Here is a 17136-nt window from a genome sequence, read left to right as displayed (position 1 = left end):
TTTCCTTTTCTTTTCTTTTAATAATAAATGGACTCTTCATTTATTCAAAGAACATAGTTATTCAACCTTTTACATTTTGACATGGTTTGAAATCATTTTTCTTTTATTTTCTCTCTGTGGTCAAAGGCGGCTTATTAGAGATATGTTTTTTTATTTGCACAATTGTCAGAGCGGACGTGGATAATAGACCGGATCTTTTATATTATTTCATAATCGTTATTTTAATTAAAAAAAATGTCAATATCCTAATTAGACGACGGTTTTGTTTTATAACGTACGAACGAAAATTTAATCTCGACTTCGTCTTTTGATAATAATAATAATAATAATAATAGAGCATAAAACAATTATATATCAGAAAATCAACGCTGCATAAAAAAATGGGTGAAATTGTGAAAGTGTCTCTATTCATTTGATGAATCAAACTATATTTTGTTTTAATTCATTTAAATTGACCCGGTTTTCTTAACTTTGTAATTAAGAAAAAAAATGTCAAATCAGAGGTATATATGGTTCAATTAGGGGTGTCAATGGCACCCTTTTACCAGTTTACCCGACCCATATCGTATCTGAAAACACGGGTAAGAGTAAGATTTTTTTTCCGTTAGCTAATCGGGTACAGATAAGGATAATGATTTTTTTCCGTTACATTACCTGTTTTTGTATAAAATAATTTTTAAAAATAAAATTATATATATATAGAGATATATTTGTATGAAGATGATACATGACACAATCAATTTTTGTATTTTATTAAATTTTTTTTTTTAACCTTGACAGTGGTTGTCAAGTATTATTATTAAATTTTCATAATACAAATTAGTTGCATTCATTATTTTTTTCTTATTTTAAAAAATATTTTATCGAAAGCACAAATCGAAATGTTAATGAAACTTTTTATTTGTTTACCCGACCTGTACCGTATCGGAAAAGACGGGTAAGGGTAAAGATTTTTTTTCGTTATCATAACGGGTACAGGTATGAAAATATTTCCACCCGACCCATATCGTATCCGTTGACACACCTATGTTTAATTTTGAATATATAAAATAATATATTGAAGCCTCTCAGAAAATTATAAGTTGAGTAATGATGTTTTATCTATTTTGAGCGCAAAATGATATTATATTTTAAAACATACCTTCAGTGCAATATATGGAATATATTTGATAAATTATTTTCTATTCTTCTAATTTTTTTTTGTTATATTAACGTAAATTATATACTGAAATGTGTTGAATTTAATTTATCGATCATTATATTTTATTCTTTATGAGTTTCTTTTCTTAAGGCATCATATAAAAATATATTGTACTATATAGCTTGGAGTTTTATTGTTTAACTGTTTCCTATAGTTTTAATTTTATTATAATTTTTTCTTAATTAATTTAGCTAAATATACATTACCTATTTTGTTTATATTATCAAATTTTTTTAATGGACATATTTTGAAAATTTAAATGATGCTATCGTTTAATTTATTTATTAGCGCTATGAATAAAAATACCGAATATCTAGTCATCGGCTTTCAAAAACAATGAATATCTTTTTGAGGAAGCCGAAAATTGCCTGCCTAAAATATTCATTAAAGAAAAAAAAATATTTACAACGTCGTTACATCAGAAAATTAGGTAAATGTAAACGATTCTAATAATTTTTTTTTTAATGAATATTTTAAATTCAGTAATGAATTATCACGAGTATATTGTTAAATTCAGTAATGACGTTGTAAATATTTTTTAAATTCAGTAATGAACGACCATTACCCAACACAGGTTCCCAGACCTGAGAAATTATTTTATTTTAATTTCTCTTTTTAATTTTTTGTTGAGCCCATCATCATTTAAAAATTAAAAATTAAAAATTAAAAATAAATAAACTAATTTAGGATTGGATGCCCTTGCCCCAAAGGTACTTGAAATTTAATAGTATTATATTTTACAAGTTTTCGTTGCAAATTAACATTAAAACAAAATTTACACGTGGAGGAAGAGGGGATATTTTGCATGATCTATCATGCATATGTTGTTTATTTGTGTGCATTATGTGAATATTACTAACTGTAATACCTTGTGTGTAGAAATTAAAAACAACAAAAAAGTGAGCAAATATATATATTTCTATGTTTTAACCGAGCTAAATATAATAGTTTATTTTTTTATTTTTACAAAAAATCTTGTATTCACAAATAAAAATGGACTGGATATTCTATGATGTGTGCAATTTTGATTGTCCAAATATTACATTTCAAGCATCGGTCTTGATCTAGCGAGAAGCGGCAAAAATTAACAGCCAAGTAGTAAATTGGTACCTATCAAATCAAATAATATGATTTTAATAATAACATTACAATATAATTTAATGACTTAAGAATTCAATTCAAATTTATTTGAATGATGTATTGTAGAAATTGTCAAATCTAAATATTTCCATTATATAATTCTATTAAGAAAATAAAAAATTTCGAAAAGTCCTGCCATTTAACATTTTCATTTAAAAATGATGAATAATGGTTAAATTGGAACTAATTTAAAATAAAATACCAATCAAATATTTCTTATTTATTATTCATCACACGTTAGGATTTGAGGCCTTTTTCAGACGTCTATGGTTGAGAAACAATGTATTTTCAGTCGTTTTAATAGAATAAGATGCTACAAGCTTACAAGTATTTTCAGTCGTTTAATTAATCAATACCAATGTTATAAATTAAATTTATAATTTCAATTATTATAAGAATAAATCTATTACTTAAAAGTTTGATAATTGAAAGCTTAACACATGAGGTTCACTATAACTATGAAATTTTTAATTAAATTATAATGATTAAATAAAATCAATATAAATCGTCAAAAATATTTTTGGTGTACTGGAGTGGTCTACTGGAGCATCATCCGAAAAATCTAACAAAATAGATGTTACGACACTTACTTATCCGCACGTTCATGTGCACAGAAAATCTGTGCAAACAACGTCTGGTTTCGTTTCCCACCGATATTGATTTTCATAAAAACACGTAAACCGGGTCTAGATATGTCACATGGACCTCTCAAACATAACGCTGTCCCGCCGACTCATTAATCAAAGAATAATTTGGTACGGTTTGAACCAGGTGTAAGTAAGAATAATAACGCTCAATTATAGTATTTCTTCCTTGTTCGGTTCCTGAATTTGAGAAACAAATCATTTCTGTCGGCTAGCTTGGCGTACAGTAAAAGTTAAATACTTATTTTAATTTTCAGACTGAGAATGGAAATATGTTTATGTTTTCCTTTTTAGTGTCTTCCAAAATCACGCCAATACCCTACAAAGATTCGGTTATTTTGCAATTATCCTTCCGTACATTACATAAGTCAAACTTTTTTTTTTTTTTTTTTTTTTGAGTTTTGATGGTTTTGAAAATATCTTCGATCCAAATTTTATTAGTTTCAATTTGTGTCAATATTTGTCATACGAATGAAACTGAAAAATTCTTCTATGTGTAGATAATTGATACATAAAATAAAATATGAGGTGCAAGAATAATTTCTCTTTTCAAAGAGGATAAAAAAACATTTCCACAGAGATGAGAATCTAATACTCGTTTTTCAGAAGGATGTACCTGAAAATAACACGGATAATAAAAAAAATATAATGAAAATGTCTCAACGAAAAACAAAGATGGAATGTGTGGGCTCCACTGAAGAGTAGAAAAGTGCAACAAGCACCTCAGAATTTTCTCTCTCGTTCTTTCATTCATTTTCTTGGAAGACAAACAAAATTGTTAATAGATCCAGCAGCGCAGGAAGAACAGTTTCCTGTAATTCGTGCCTTTTCAGGTTAGCAATTGCCTCTACTCTTCACCTACCTCCAAGTTCATTTCATCTGAACATTTGAAGTCGAGCTTTTGCTTTCGCCTTTCTGAGAAATTTGTACCCAGCTCTTTGGGTCAAAGATGAAATTAACAGGGAAAACCTCAAATTCTACAAGTAAATATATTTTTGTGAAAGGTCTTAATTTCATAGGTTTGAGCAAGCGCTCTGGGTCTGGGATATTTACCTCCCAGATTTTTTAGATTTGGATTTGGATTTTTGTATTTTCTCTGACCTTAGAGAAAAGTCAAGAAATAAATTACATCGTTTGTAGGTCAGAATAAGAACAGCATAAAATATGTTTCCTTTTTAATTCTTGGTATTTTTTTATGCTTCCAATTATCCCGTCCAAAATTTAAATTACAGTAATAGTAGTTGTTCTCCACGATTCAATATGAAGATATAAATATTTGATTGTTATTGTTTCCTTTTTGGTTGCGTTTTTGGTCTTAAGCATAGCTTTTTGTGTGCAAGTCCAAATCATGTAACTGATCAAGACTACTAATTTTTGGAAAATTTATATCCTGATTCCATGGAATGCTGAGAAGAAGTTATGGAAACAATATAAATTTAATATCCTTTTAGGCAATACAAATGAAACTAGCTTTCTTTTCTCTAAGTTAGGTTGTATAAAGGTTGCTTGTTTACTAATGTAGATCGGTTTAGTGAGTTTGGCAAAGTGGGGGGGTTTGCTACTATTATCTCTTTCCATTTGACTTAATTTTTTTAATAGAAGGTTTCAAAGCCCAAAAACTATGTCAAGCGGAGTGAACTGATGCCAAGGAAAAATCATTATTTGTTCCTTTTTACAAATTAACTCAAAATATTTCAAGTTAGCTATCTGCATGGTATAGTTTGCCAAAAAAATTATGTACATTTAGAACTCTTTACATATTTAGTCAGTTCCCTAAATAGTCTTTGTGATAACTTGAGGTAGTAGACTTGAAAAACATGACTGTTGTTTATACCATGATAGTATAATTAATTTTTTTTTTTTTTGGCTATATTTGTCAGGTATTATATCAGGGGTCTCATAATAATACACCTCCAGAGTCCGACCATACATACTGAATCTGTGATATGTGCAGGTGCACATCTCTCCACTTACTGGTATAGATCCTATCATAGGACGCTGTGTATGATATTATGATTGGTTTTACTTCAAATTGCAAATCTATCCATTTATTAATCCTATGTTCTTTTTAGGTGATTTCTTTCCAGCAACATGAATCCACCTGTCAGGTACTTTGAATTCTTTTTGTTTATTTTTGGCGTGTTGTGTATAGCTATACTTTAGTGTAGGAAATAAAACCGAAGTTTTATTAAGGCCAGGTTTATAGATTTGTTCTTTTTAGGTCATTTTTTTTTATATATTCATTTCAAACATTGCTGACTGGATTCGATTTGACGAGACATCTAAATAGATATGTTATGCATGTAACCCATGATTAAACAAAGAGTAAATTGTATTGCCAGATTTACCCTTCTAGAAGTTCTTTGAAGGTGTTAGTATATTACTAAAATGCCCTTGTATTGGTTAGGGATGAAGAGCCCCATGATCTGGCAAGAAGAAACAGCTTGCATTATGAAAATGGAACTAATGGAACTGAACATATCCGCATTGGAGAAGAACCCGGTGGATCTAATGGGAGGATTAGTCCTCCCATCATATCAAATATTAGTATCAACCCATTGATTCTGGTACCGCCCGACCCAGCTGTCAGAGAAGAAGAAAATGATATTTCCTTAACCAGCACGAATCTTGAAGAAGACGAAGATGATTTTGGTGGTGGGATTGGGACAAAATGGGAGGATGAAAGCCCTAGCCCAAGTCCCACCTCTAATTCTAATCCTATTTCTGATGGGGAGAGACAGGTGGCGATGAAGGAGGCGATGAATGGACAGTTCAAGCTGCTGGTGAGGCGTTTCCTTGAGGTTGAGGGTATTCCGTTAATGTCAAATGAAGGTGACAGTTGGCTTGATGTGGTGGCCAATATTTCATGGGAAGCAGCTGAACTTATAAGACCAGAACCTAGTGAGGGAAAGGAGATGGACCCTTGGTCATATGTTAAGGTCAAGTGTGTTGCTAGTGGTACCCCCAATCAGAGGTACCGTCACTTTTTTTTTTCCTTTTTTTCTTTATTTTTGTATTGAATATATGAGCACCTGTGAATAGTATGAAAATAGAAAGAAAAGTATCCCTGCATCATGTGGGTTTACCATCCAGCTTTAGTTCTTGTTCTTTGGCTTATGTCTTAACCTAACTAAAAAGTCTGGTATTTTTGAAAAATATAAGGTCTTTTTCATGATTTAGTATCTTATCAATCTGATTTTATTTTCATATGTATTTTTTTTATTAATTTGGAATTGTAGTGTGGTGATCAAAGGTTTAGTATTCAAGAAGAACACAGCTCACAAGCACATGCTGAGTAGCTTTAAGAACCCTAAGCTTCTACTCCTCAAGGGAGTTTTGGGTCACTCTGACTCTGGTTTATCTTCATTCGATGCCTTGGGAGAGGTACTTGCTTTCGTATTCTTCAATTAATCGACTTTTTTTGGTTCCTCCTTTCTTATGAAGTGCATAACAACTTTATTCCAGTATAAAATTATCAGAACATTATTCCAGTATAACAATAACCTGTCTCCCTTTAATGTAATCAGGAGAATGATCATTTGCAAAAATCAATCATGCAAATGATAGAGATATGCCAACCAAATGTGATATTGGTTGAGAAAACCGTGTCACGTGACATTCAAGAGCTCCTTCTGAAAAAAGGCGTCTCGCTTGTGCTCGACATGAAGCTCAACCGCCTAGAGAGAATTTCTCGGTGCACTGGGTCAACTGTCATATCCTTCTCTGACGTGTTTAAAGATCCCACATTGAAGTCTTGTGAGTCGTTTCACATAGAGAAATTTGTGGAGGAACACAATAGTGTTGGTGAAGGTGGAAAAAAACCAGCTAAGACCTTGATGTTTTTGGAGGGGTTCCCGAGACCGCTTGGGTGCACGGTTAGTTATGCGGTTGCATCTATTTACTATTTTCCTTTTGACATTTCATTTCATTTGATTATTTCCTTTTTTCGTCTGCATAACTCTATCATTAATGCATGCTCATTCATACAAGATTTACATGCTGTAATAATGACACTTTTTATTGATTTTGGTTTAACATTATTGTCTTTATCATTTTATAGATACTTCTAAGAGGAGCTAATAGTGAAGAACTGAAGAAGGTGAAGCACATGCTTCAATACACCGTCTTTGCCGCTTACCACCTTATCCTAGAAACCTCATTTTTTGAAGACCAAAGGGTGTTTTTAAATGACAAAATTGCCCCCAAAGTGGAGCCTTCGGCGGTCCCTCATCTCCCATCTTTGTCTAATGGACACACACAATATAATCCAAAGCCTTCACAAAATGCTAAAGAACTCCCATTACTACCTGGTTTTTACCGCGTGAACGGTTCTTCAAACATGGATTTGTATGATATTAGTGCTGATTCAGCTGCAGAGTTCTCTACTCAAGAAAGAGCAACTGATACCGACAAAGAAGGCGTTGATTGTAAAGTTTGTGAGAAAGAAGGGTCTGTAGGCTCTACTGAATACGGAGGACATGATAGTGGTAGTTGTGTAAATAAAGGGAAAATGGATGGCAATGACTTGGAGACGATATTGGTTCTGACAACAAGTCAGTGCATCACAAAACAGTCAATGTGTGAACAGAGCCGGTACAACCGTATAAAATACTATGGAAATAGCGACATCTCCTTGGGACGGTATCTGCAAAACCTGTTGTATAGTCAGGTTTGTTTTCTAACCTCCATATGGATCCATATGTAAAACCAGACTTTTTTATAATCACGAGATACTAATTCTTGGGCTGTCGCATATATTGTTCCATGTTTAGATAATTTCAACTACTCATATGGTAAAAGTGATTCCAATTTGGTGCATTCTTTTCTGTAACAGAAGTACAGTTGCTGTACATGTGGCGAGCCTCAAGAGGCCCATGAATACTCGTACACTCACCGGAATGGGAACCTGACAGTAATTGTTAGGCATCTCCATCCAGAGCACCACTTGTCAGGGGAAAATGAGGGGAAGATTTGGATGTGGTCTCGCTGTCTCAAATGTGAGAGTGAAACAGGAATTTCCACAGCAACCCCTAGGGTTGTCATGTCCACGTCAGCATGTAGTCTCTCCTTTGGGAAATTCCTGGAACTTAGTTTTTCCAGTCAGTCTGCAGCTAGAAGACTCTCTAAGTGTGGCCATTTACTGCATCGAGATTGTTTGAGGTTCTTTGGGTATGTTTCACTAGTACTATAATTTCTTCTTTTCTTATCTCCTTTTAGAAAGTTCCATTTTTAAATAACATGTTGCAAAAAGACGCACATTTCAATTATGCGTAAATTACCATGTTATTGCAAAAGCACGTTGGACCTCATTATATTCCCAATAAGTTACAACTTACAATGCTATTAATTAGCAGTTGATCTTCTTTGTGTGATAAACATGAAAATTACAGACATCTCTGTTTATGAGTAGATGTGCTAAATAATTAAATACCATATTTCTGTTTCCTTTTATTATTTCAGATTGGGATCAAAGGTTGCTGTGTTTTGGTACACTCCTGTAGAGGTATTCTCTGCTTTCAAGCCACCATCAATTCTTGAATTTAATAATCCCAACAGACGGGGATGGCTCAAGGATGAATATAGAAAGGTATGATATAATCTCACAATAACTGTTATATTGTTGTTGAATTAGAGGCAAAGCATGCAGTTTTTTTATTTTACAAAAGGGTCTGTATCAGTCTGGAGTGTTTGCTTGATTGTTCGGTTTTTGCTTTCTTAGTTTCTGTAGTGAAGTCAGTGGCGGTTTGACCGAGGCTGGACTCGTCTCTCTCTCTCTCTCTCTCCAACTAACTAACTGACTAAGAATATGTTTGGGCATTAGATTGTTTAGGGTATACTTCTTGTTTCAGGTTTTTTTTATTCTGGTTCTTGTATGATGTAGAAACAGGGTGTTTTCAGTTTCAATGAAAACAGGTGGTGGAATGCGCCTAACTTTTTGCAAAAAAAAAAGAAGGCATGCGGCTATTGTTATATAGGATATTAATGTGAATTACCAAAATTATAAAGTTTAAAAGTTTGAAGAAGTATTCATGGGGCATGCAGTGACTTATTACATGGAGTATGTCTGTTTTGAAAGAAAGGGGTATTTTGGTGAACTTTTAGTATATATTCTCTGAAGTATGATTCTGTGATTTTAAGGCTCAATATTTTTACTTTTTATTGTAGAAGGTTTTTCCAAGAGGCTCACAACTCTTCTCCAAAATTGCAACCATATTACAACGCTTGAAGAGTAAGCAAGAGTATTATATCTCTGCATCTAAAGAACTTCCTGGTGTTGAAGAGATGTTTCACAGAGAAAAAGCCGACTTTGAGGTTAATTCTTCCCCTCTTAATTGGTTAATATTGGTAACACCTGTAGTACAGTGAATTAGGCAATAAAAAAAAAGTAAAGAGAAATGGTCTTCTGGCACTGTGCTTGTACATTTTGTTTATGAGATTGTAATCCTTCTATCATACTAATCTTTATTTTGCTCTCTCTCGTGGATTAAACAGAGCTTATTAGAAAGTATTGAGAAGAGTGAGAAAAATGAGGATACAGCAGCCAATGAGCTTCTCAGTCTAAATTTGGTGTACCAGGACCTTGTCCTCCAAACTTATGTGTGGGACCGCCGCCTACACCACCTTTTGCAATACAAATCATCAAATGAAGAACAAGAGCACACTGAAAACAACGGGGAAGAAGCCATCAACAAGTTAGAATCACTGGAGGTCTCCAGTCAAGCCATCTCGAATGCCGGCAAAGCACAGTTGGACACTGACATGACCCAATCTTATCTTGTGCCTGAGCCAAGAGAATCCTTAATTGAAAATTCAACCCAAGAAGACACCGAGAAATGGGTCTGGACCCCTTTCGCTGAATTGAAGTCTACGTATCATAGTGAAATTTCGAATTTCTATCTGACGAGGTTCAACATGTTGAATAAGTACACACCAGTACATTTGCTCCTCTCGCCTTTAAACGGAGAGAGAGATCCGATTCGGTTTTCGGTGGGGCCTGATGGCAGCATTCTCTTAGTCTGCGAAGATGAGATATCAAGCATCATATCACGTGCCTTGGCCGTATCTGAAATAAAGCACAATAATAAATTCACTCATGAACTAACCTTGGAGAAATCTGAGAGTCTTTTATCTATGAGCTCGTGGGCATCGTCAAATAAATGGTCTTCTATCGACTCAGCAGATTCATTGGACTCACAAGGTAGTCAGTACTCTCTCTCCGTTGACGAGGCGGTCCCACTCTCAAAAGATCAGCACCCAGAAGTTATTGTCAACGGAGGGTTGGGACTAAAAGGAAAGTACATAGTGGTGTGCGTATGCGCCGAGGAATTCTATAATCTGAGAAAGAAATGCTGCCCGTCAGAAATGGGATATATAATTTCGCTGAGCAGGTTTGTTTCTTCAAAATTGCTAAAATTAGTAAACCAATTGAATGTTAGTTAGGTTTTCGTAGCTTGGAAAAAGTACTGAGTTGAATACCTTGAGAATTAAAACAGTGAACAAAACATGTGTCAAAATTGGTGACCATTTTGTGACCCAAATGAGTTGAGCAATCTCAAATTGTCAAAATTGGTGTGGGCGTATACAGATGATTTGTCATTTTTATACATCCCTAAGTGAAACTCTTATGCTACTTTAAATTTAACCTTATTATTTTCATGACTATATTGAAATTAAGTGACAAAATGTCCGGGTGACATGTTCATCATGCCAAAGAGGTCAAGAAATGTGACTCAAACCAAGTTCCGCTAAAATGCAATGGGAACATCTTAATTGGTCGGGTTAGGTGAACTTTTACTGATTGAAAATTGTTCGGTTTAGTTCAAAAATGAAATAACTGAACCAGTATAAACTACTTACGAGCAGGTGTGAAAAGTGGGATGCACAAGGTGGGAAAAGCAAAGCATTTTTTGCGAAGACTAAAGATGACAGGTTTATCATAAAGCAGATTAAGAGGGCTGAATTTGAGTCATTTCTGAAAATTGAGAAGGAATATTTCAAGTATGTGAATGAGTCGATAGATTCGGGGAACCCGACAGGTCTTGCTAAGATTCTTGGGATCTATGAGGTACTTATTCTATGTTAATTTGGATGTACACACACACATTCATAAATTGAGCAAATATTTTTGTTTCTTTTCATATTCATGATAACAATATTTTGGACTAATGGGGAGTGGACCAAGATAAGGTAATTTTATGTAATAAAAATGATGGTGACGTTGCCATTGTCATCATTAGTTTTACAATATCTTTCTTGTGTGCTACTAAGATCATATTTTTCGTCAATATACGAGACGAGCTAAAATAATTGGTACTTTCTTAAAGAAGTTAGGATGCAACAGATTATTTATAATAGATATGTTATATCTGATTAAGTTTCTGTAGTTATTTCTTGGACTCTTGGAAATGTCAGTAATATCCAAAAGCTGATATAAACATTACCAGACAATGCAAGCTTATCAAACTAAGAAAGCAAAAATAAAATAATGGTAAAATGTGATCTAATTTTACATGTAGGTCCGGCAAATAAAGAATGGCAAAGAGATGAAGATGGATTTGATGGTGATGGAAAACCTTCTTTTTGGGAAGAATATTTCTCGCACTTATGATCTAAAAGGAGCCATTTACTCTCGACACATTTCAAGTTCTGATTCTTCTAAAGACCTGAACCCAGTGTTTTTGGATCAGAATTTCATAGAAGATTTGAGAGTTTCTCCTTTTTATGTGGGTGTGAAAACAAAACACCTGTTACAGCGCGCAATTTGGAATGACACGACATTTCTCACTGTAAGTGCTGAATTTTTTGTCATCTGGGTAAAATATTATTAGTCCATTAAATGGTGAAAATCATACACATGTCCTTTTCAGTACTTCTAATTTTAGGCACTCAACTGTAATCACTAATATTGTTTTGGAGTTTAAAAAAATAAAACCTTTATCCTTTGTTACATGACTTTGAATTATAGCTCCGCCACAAAGGCTTATAACTTTAGTATAATTGACAGAACTTCACTATACATACACTCAAGGAAAAAAAAAAAAAAAACTTAATTAGAATTTAGAGAAACAATATATCAAATAAGTTCAAATAGAAAAAAAAACTTAAGTATAATTGACAGAACTTCACTCTACCCAAGTCATGTTGATATCTTTTTTATGTATTGTTGCAAGTTCCTGATGGTTTTTGTTTCCAAAATGACAATATAACCCTTGATATTTCTTGCAATACAGTCAATCAACGTAATGGATTATTCTCTACTAGTTGGAGTTGACAAACACCGACACGAGCTTGTATTTGGAATAATTGATTACCTGAGACAATACACTTGGGACAAACAGCTGGAGACGTGGGTGAAATCCTCGCTAGTCGTCCCCAAGAATATATCTCCCACTGTTATCTCCCCAAAAGAGTACAAAAAGAGGTTCCGTAAATTCATGATCAAGTACTTTTTCACTGTTCCTGATGATTGGATCACTCATCCTTCTTCCGAAGAGTGCGTGGGCCCATGTAAGTTTTGTAGTCAGAAAGATAGCAAGGAAACAAAAATTTCGGACAGGAAACTACTGCCAGATCTGGAGAGTTCAAGTTTGTTATGATGTTAATTTGTTATATTTTCATGTTCATTTTTTCTGTTTTTAAATATAGTATAGGTTCATGGTTTATTTTGAAAGGGATGTATATAACTATATGTCAATTGTTGTACTATCCTCCATGTTTGCGGCTTTTTGGCAAATTATGGTGGTTATATAGTATGTATAGTATGCAAGTATATGTAAGTGCACACGCACAAGTATTCTTTGTCAAATTTCACGATTATTTCAGTGAAATTGTGAAAGTTTGGGAGTTTCAGAAATTGTATTCAGATAAAATCATAAAAATAATGAAATGCATTTGTTCCTTGTTATATACTTCAACGCTCATTAGATATGTCGTGACGGAAAGTTATATGGATGTGTCACCATACACGAATTTTTTATTTTTATTTTTATTTTTATTTTTATGATGACACTTTGATTGTTTTAGAAATAAAAATAAAATAAAAAATGAGATTGATTGTTTTTTTTTTTTTTTTTTTTCCTTCAAAAAATTGAAAGTTTAACATCAGAAAACACTGGAACCGCACTGTTAGAGCTGATCTAACCGAATTATTGATGTTGATAATTCTTCAGACTTGAGTAAATAAAAGATAGATCAGCTCTAAAGAGGTGGGCCCCGCGCGCACACGCACAAAGGCACAATGATTCGGTTAGATCAACATCAATAATTCTTCAGTAAATAATTTAGAGCTGATCTTTCATTGGAATCTTGTGCGTGTGCGCTCGGGGCCCACCTCTTTTGCTCTGATCTTCTGTGGCGTTCCCTTTTCTTCATCAGAGCAATCAATTTGAACAATTGATTATCCCCTCAAAAACTATGGATCACCCATAAATTATGGAACTTGAGAGAACTGATATGTATTGGAATTACAACTAAAATGGTGTTCGGTGGTCTTTTGGTCAAAGGGAAATATTATCAAGAAGAAATTTATGGGAACCAAAATATGCACAAATCAGTCAAAAAAAATTTTAGAGGTTGGAGTAGATTTTCTTTATTTATTTATTTATATTTTTTTAATATTTCGTTCAACATTTTGGTAACCTTCCATACAAAACTTAAAATGCTACTTTCACCCACGATTATTTATATGATGCAACATCACATAAATATTGATCATAACACATAAATTAAAATTGTTTGAAAGAAAATATAAATAAATTACTTAAATTATTATTTTCACAATACAAAACATCAAAATATATCGATATTTACAAATAAATAAATAGAAGAACAAACTTTTTTTAAATTGCTAAATTCAATAAATAAAATCAACCCCAAACTCAATTTGTTATTGTAATGCTAAATCCAGGTATTGTTATAGCTGGGGGCATTGTTAGCATGTCGTATCACTAATATTTTAATATATTTATTATCGATGAGCAACATAAGATGATGAGCAACAAAATTTATTTCTGATATTTAAATTGATTATTCTCCAATATCATTAGTCAAGTAAACTACGATAAATATTCATTATGTATTAATTTTCATTAGTTTTCTTTTGAAATTATTTGGTAATAATTTTTATTAGAGGAGGGTTCTAATGCCTCATCTTTTTCATACCTCATCTTTTATATCTTTGTCTTCAAAGTTCAAATTATTGATCCGAACTGTTGAACATAATATTTATACTAAAATATGCATGGAGATCAAATTATATATTTTTTGAAAATTTTAAGATAGGTACAAAATCACTATTTTGAACCGTTCAATAAACAATAATTTTCTACTCATCTTAAAAAATAGTAAAAAAATTTCAAAAATTATAAAACTTTATCCCTAACCATATTTTATTTTATATATATATATATATATCATGTTGAATAGTTCGGATCAACAATTTGGACTTTAAAAATGAAGATATAAAATATGAGGTATGATGAGGTATGAAAGGCATGAGGTATTGGAACCCTCCTCTTTTTATTAATTGTCTTTCTATATATATTCATAACTTATTATAGATGTAAACTCATAATTTATGCATGAACTGATCATCACGATAAGAATGCTAAACTCATAATTTATGAATGAACTCATCACACAAAAGGATAACGCTATATGCAATGTGTGATGCATGAACTGATCATCACGATAAGAATACTAAACTCATAATTTATGAATGAACTCATCACACAAAAGGATAACGCTATATGCAATGTGTGATGCATGAACTGATCATCACGATAATAATACTAAACTCATAATTTATGAATGAACTCATCACACAAAAGGATAACGCTATATGCAATGTGTGATGCATGAACTGATCATCACGATAAGAATACTAAACTCATAATTTATGAATGAACTCATCACACAAAAGGATAACACTATATGCAATGTGTGGTTCTAAAAAAACATTACGGTGAGTTTTGACTAAATACAAACCCTCATGCTTTCAACGCTTATTGTTTGTTATTTTGAGAGGTCAATAATAAATACATGCATCACAATATGAATCAAATTATATGCACATTAATGTGTGTGCATCTTACACTATTTACAAATTTTATTAATTGCCATTCTATATATACTCTTAATATTATATGGATGAATACTAAATTCATTATTTATGATTGAACTCATCACACAAAAGGCCAAGAACTTTATATGCATGCCATTTGTGGATGAACAAAAGAAATACTACTACGAGTTCTGACTAAATACAACTCGTGCTTTTATCCTTGGTGTTTTATTATCTTGAAAAATCAATAATACAACCATGCATCAACAATATGAATTAAATGCATTTTACACGCTAAGAAAATGATAAGCATATATGTATGATAGGAATCATTAGAAAAACTTATCGTTGACAATTTTGAGAACCTTAAAAATAAAACTTAAATTTGAAACAAATATTATATACATAATCTATATTATACATATATATTATTTAATATAAAATGATAAAATTTAGTGTATGTTTCACCGTACATCATGTGACTTAATATATCAATGGTCCAAAATTAACGATCCTTGATGCATCTTCAAATAATACTTAAATTGCATAAAATTTGACAGTATAACAATTTATATGTTGAATAACATATCTATAAAATTTTCTTTTCAATTTTTAATTTTTAATTTTTCAAGAATTCAATGTCAAAATTATCAAAATAACCAGTCATTCTCCATATGCATCAAGCAAGCACACACATGGTAAATGAAATAAAAGGAATAATTAATTATCTGATGTTCCTTTTACTATGATGAAGAAATATCATAGATAAAACCTTTTGCATGGATTAATTTTTAAAAATAACCAGTCATTCTCCATATGCATCAAGCAAGTACAAAAGGTTTTACAAATATATAATATATTGTTTTATGTGATAATTTTGATTAAAAGAGCTTAGTTATTTTCTTAAACAAAATTATTAGGATGTTGAAATAAAAATTATAATTTTACTCCAATAATGATCTCACCTAATGTAATGTTCTTTTTAGTCTGCTTATTTTTTGTATCGGAGGGTTCTAAATAATAATCGGTTAAATGGTTTAATTTTCTATCTTCTTACCTTTGTCACATCACGTGTACTTTTAATCCGTTGGAGGAATGAAATCCGCTACTATTCTCTTCCCGTGAATAGTAATCCTGCTATATATTCCTCCTTTTCCGAATCCAACCGATCAATTTTTTTTGGAACGAATCTCAAATCAACTTTTTTTCAAAACTTTTCTATGCACACATCTCAAAACAATTCAATGTTTGGATTTGAAAAAACAGGAATAGCAGGAACACTGTTCATGCACGAGAATAACAACAGATTTTGATCCTCCGTTGGATGCTATGCTTCTTTGCTAATTTTACAATCAGCTCATATTTTTTGTTGGATTGTTTTTAGTGTTCATCATAGGCTCCTTCGTTATTGTGTAGGGTCTACATAATTTATTGTATGAATTAAATTATTATATTGTGTAATTTTCTATCGAAATTTTTGTGCATATTTTTATGCTGTATTCAATATGATAGTCTTAATCTTAATTCAAAAATTCAACTTCTATCTGACATATAATTCCATTTCAGAGTAAAAATAGGAAAACATTCTTAGTTTATATACAAGCGGTAGATCTTTTTCAGTAATAAGTCACAAGTTGATGACAAAAAAATTGCAAAAATAATGCCGTTGATTGAATCACCTTCAGGTACCTTTTTTTATTTATTAAAAAACTGTGATACACTCTAACATAACATAATTTAGATGTTATTTTGAAGAATAAAACCATGAATTCATTTATTTCATTATTTTTTTTTTGTGTGTGTGTCTGTGTTGCTTGGGCCCAGCTTCTTCTTCTCTGATCTTCTGCGGCGTTCCGATTGCTTAACAATAGAGCAAATTATTTAAACAATTAAGGCCTCATCAGATCACACTAAAATTATCAACAAGAAATGTATGGGAACCAAAATATGCACAAATCAATAGGGAAAAAAAATTTGGAGGCCGGAGTAGATATTTTTTTTATCAGATGTAATTTCATGTGCATAGTCAACATTTTTTTTTTGTATATTCTAGACAAGCCCCTTTATTTGATTTCTTTATAAATTTTAGT

At 32.0% G+C, this 17136-nt stretch overlaps 1 protein-coding gene across 3 annotated transcripts; it reads left to right on the top strand.

The window, feature by feature from the left end:
• The first annotated feature begins 3689 nt into the window (after positions 1 to 3689).
• On the top strand, positions 3690 to 12838 carry LOC144558144 (putative 1-phosphatidylinositol-3-phosphate 5-kinase FAB1D). Of its 3 annotated transcripts, XM_078306908.1 has the most exons (15): positions 3690 to 3818; positions 4866 to 4961; positions 5058 to 5093; positions 5393 to 5959; positions 6225 to 6369; positions 6513 to 6860; positions 7046 to 7403; positions 7434 to 7654; positions 7820 to 8154; positions 8446 to 8572; positions 9151 to 9297; positions 9478 to 10373; positions 10849 to 11050; positions 11502 to 11771; positions 12216 to 12838. In XM_078306908.1, the coding sequence occupies exons 3-15, from the start codon at positions 5077 to 5079 to the stop codon at positions 12579 to 12581; spliced, it is 3999 nt and encodes a 1332-aa protein (XP_078163034.1). In that variant the 5' UTR covers positions 3690 to 3818; positions 4866 to 4961; positions 5058 to 5076; the 3' UTR covers positions 12582 to 12838. The 3 variants fall into 3 exon arrangements, with proteins under 3 accessions (XP_078163034.1, XP_078163026.1, XP_078163018.1); XM_078306900.1 differs by having other exon boundaries at positions 7046 to 7654; positions 9154 to 9297; XM_078306892.1 differs by having other exon boundaries at positions 3697 to 3818; positions 7046 to 7654.
• Positions 12839 to 17136: the final 4298 nt, after the last annotated feature.

The sequence above is a fragment of the Carex rostrata genome, chromosome 1, assembly GCF_964058835.1.
Source record: "Carex rostrata chromosome 1, lpCarRost1.2, whole genome shotgun sequence".
Lineage (NCBI taxonomy): Eukaryota > Viridiplantae > Streptophyta > Magnoliopsida > Poales > Cyperaceae > Carex > Carex rostrata.
Note: the sequence above shows the minus strand (reverse complement) of the source record. Positions and strands in the feature narration are given on the sequence as shown.

Coding starts and splice junctions, on each gene's coding strand:
- LOC144558144 (XM_078306892.1), top strand. Junction 6,861..7,045: donor CGAGACCGCTTGGGTGCACG/GTTAGTTATGCG, acceptor ATCATTTTATAG/ATACTTCTAAGAGGAGCTAA. Junction 8,155..8,445: donor GATTGTTTGAGGTTCTTTGG/GTATGTTTCACT, acceptor TTATTATTTCAG/ATTGGGATCAAAGGTTGCTG.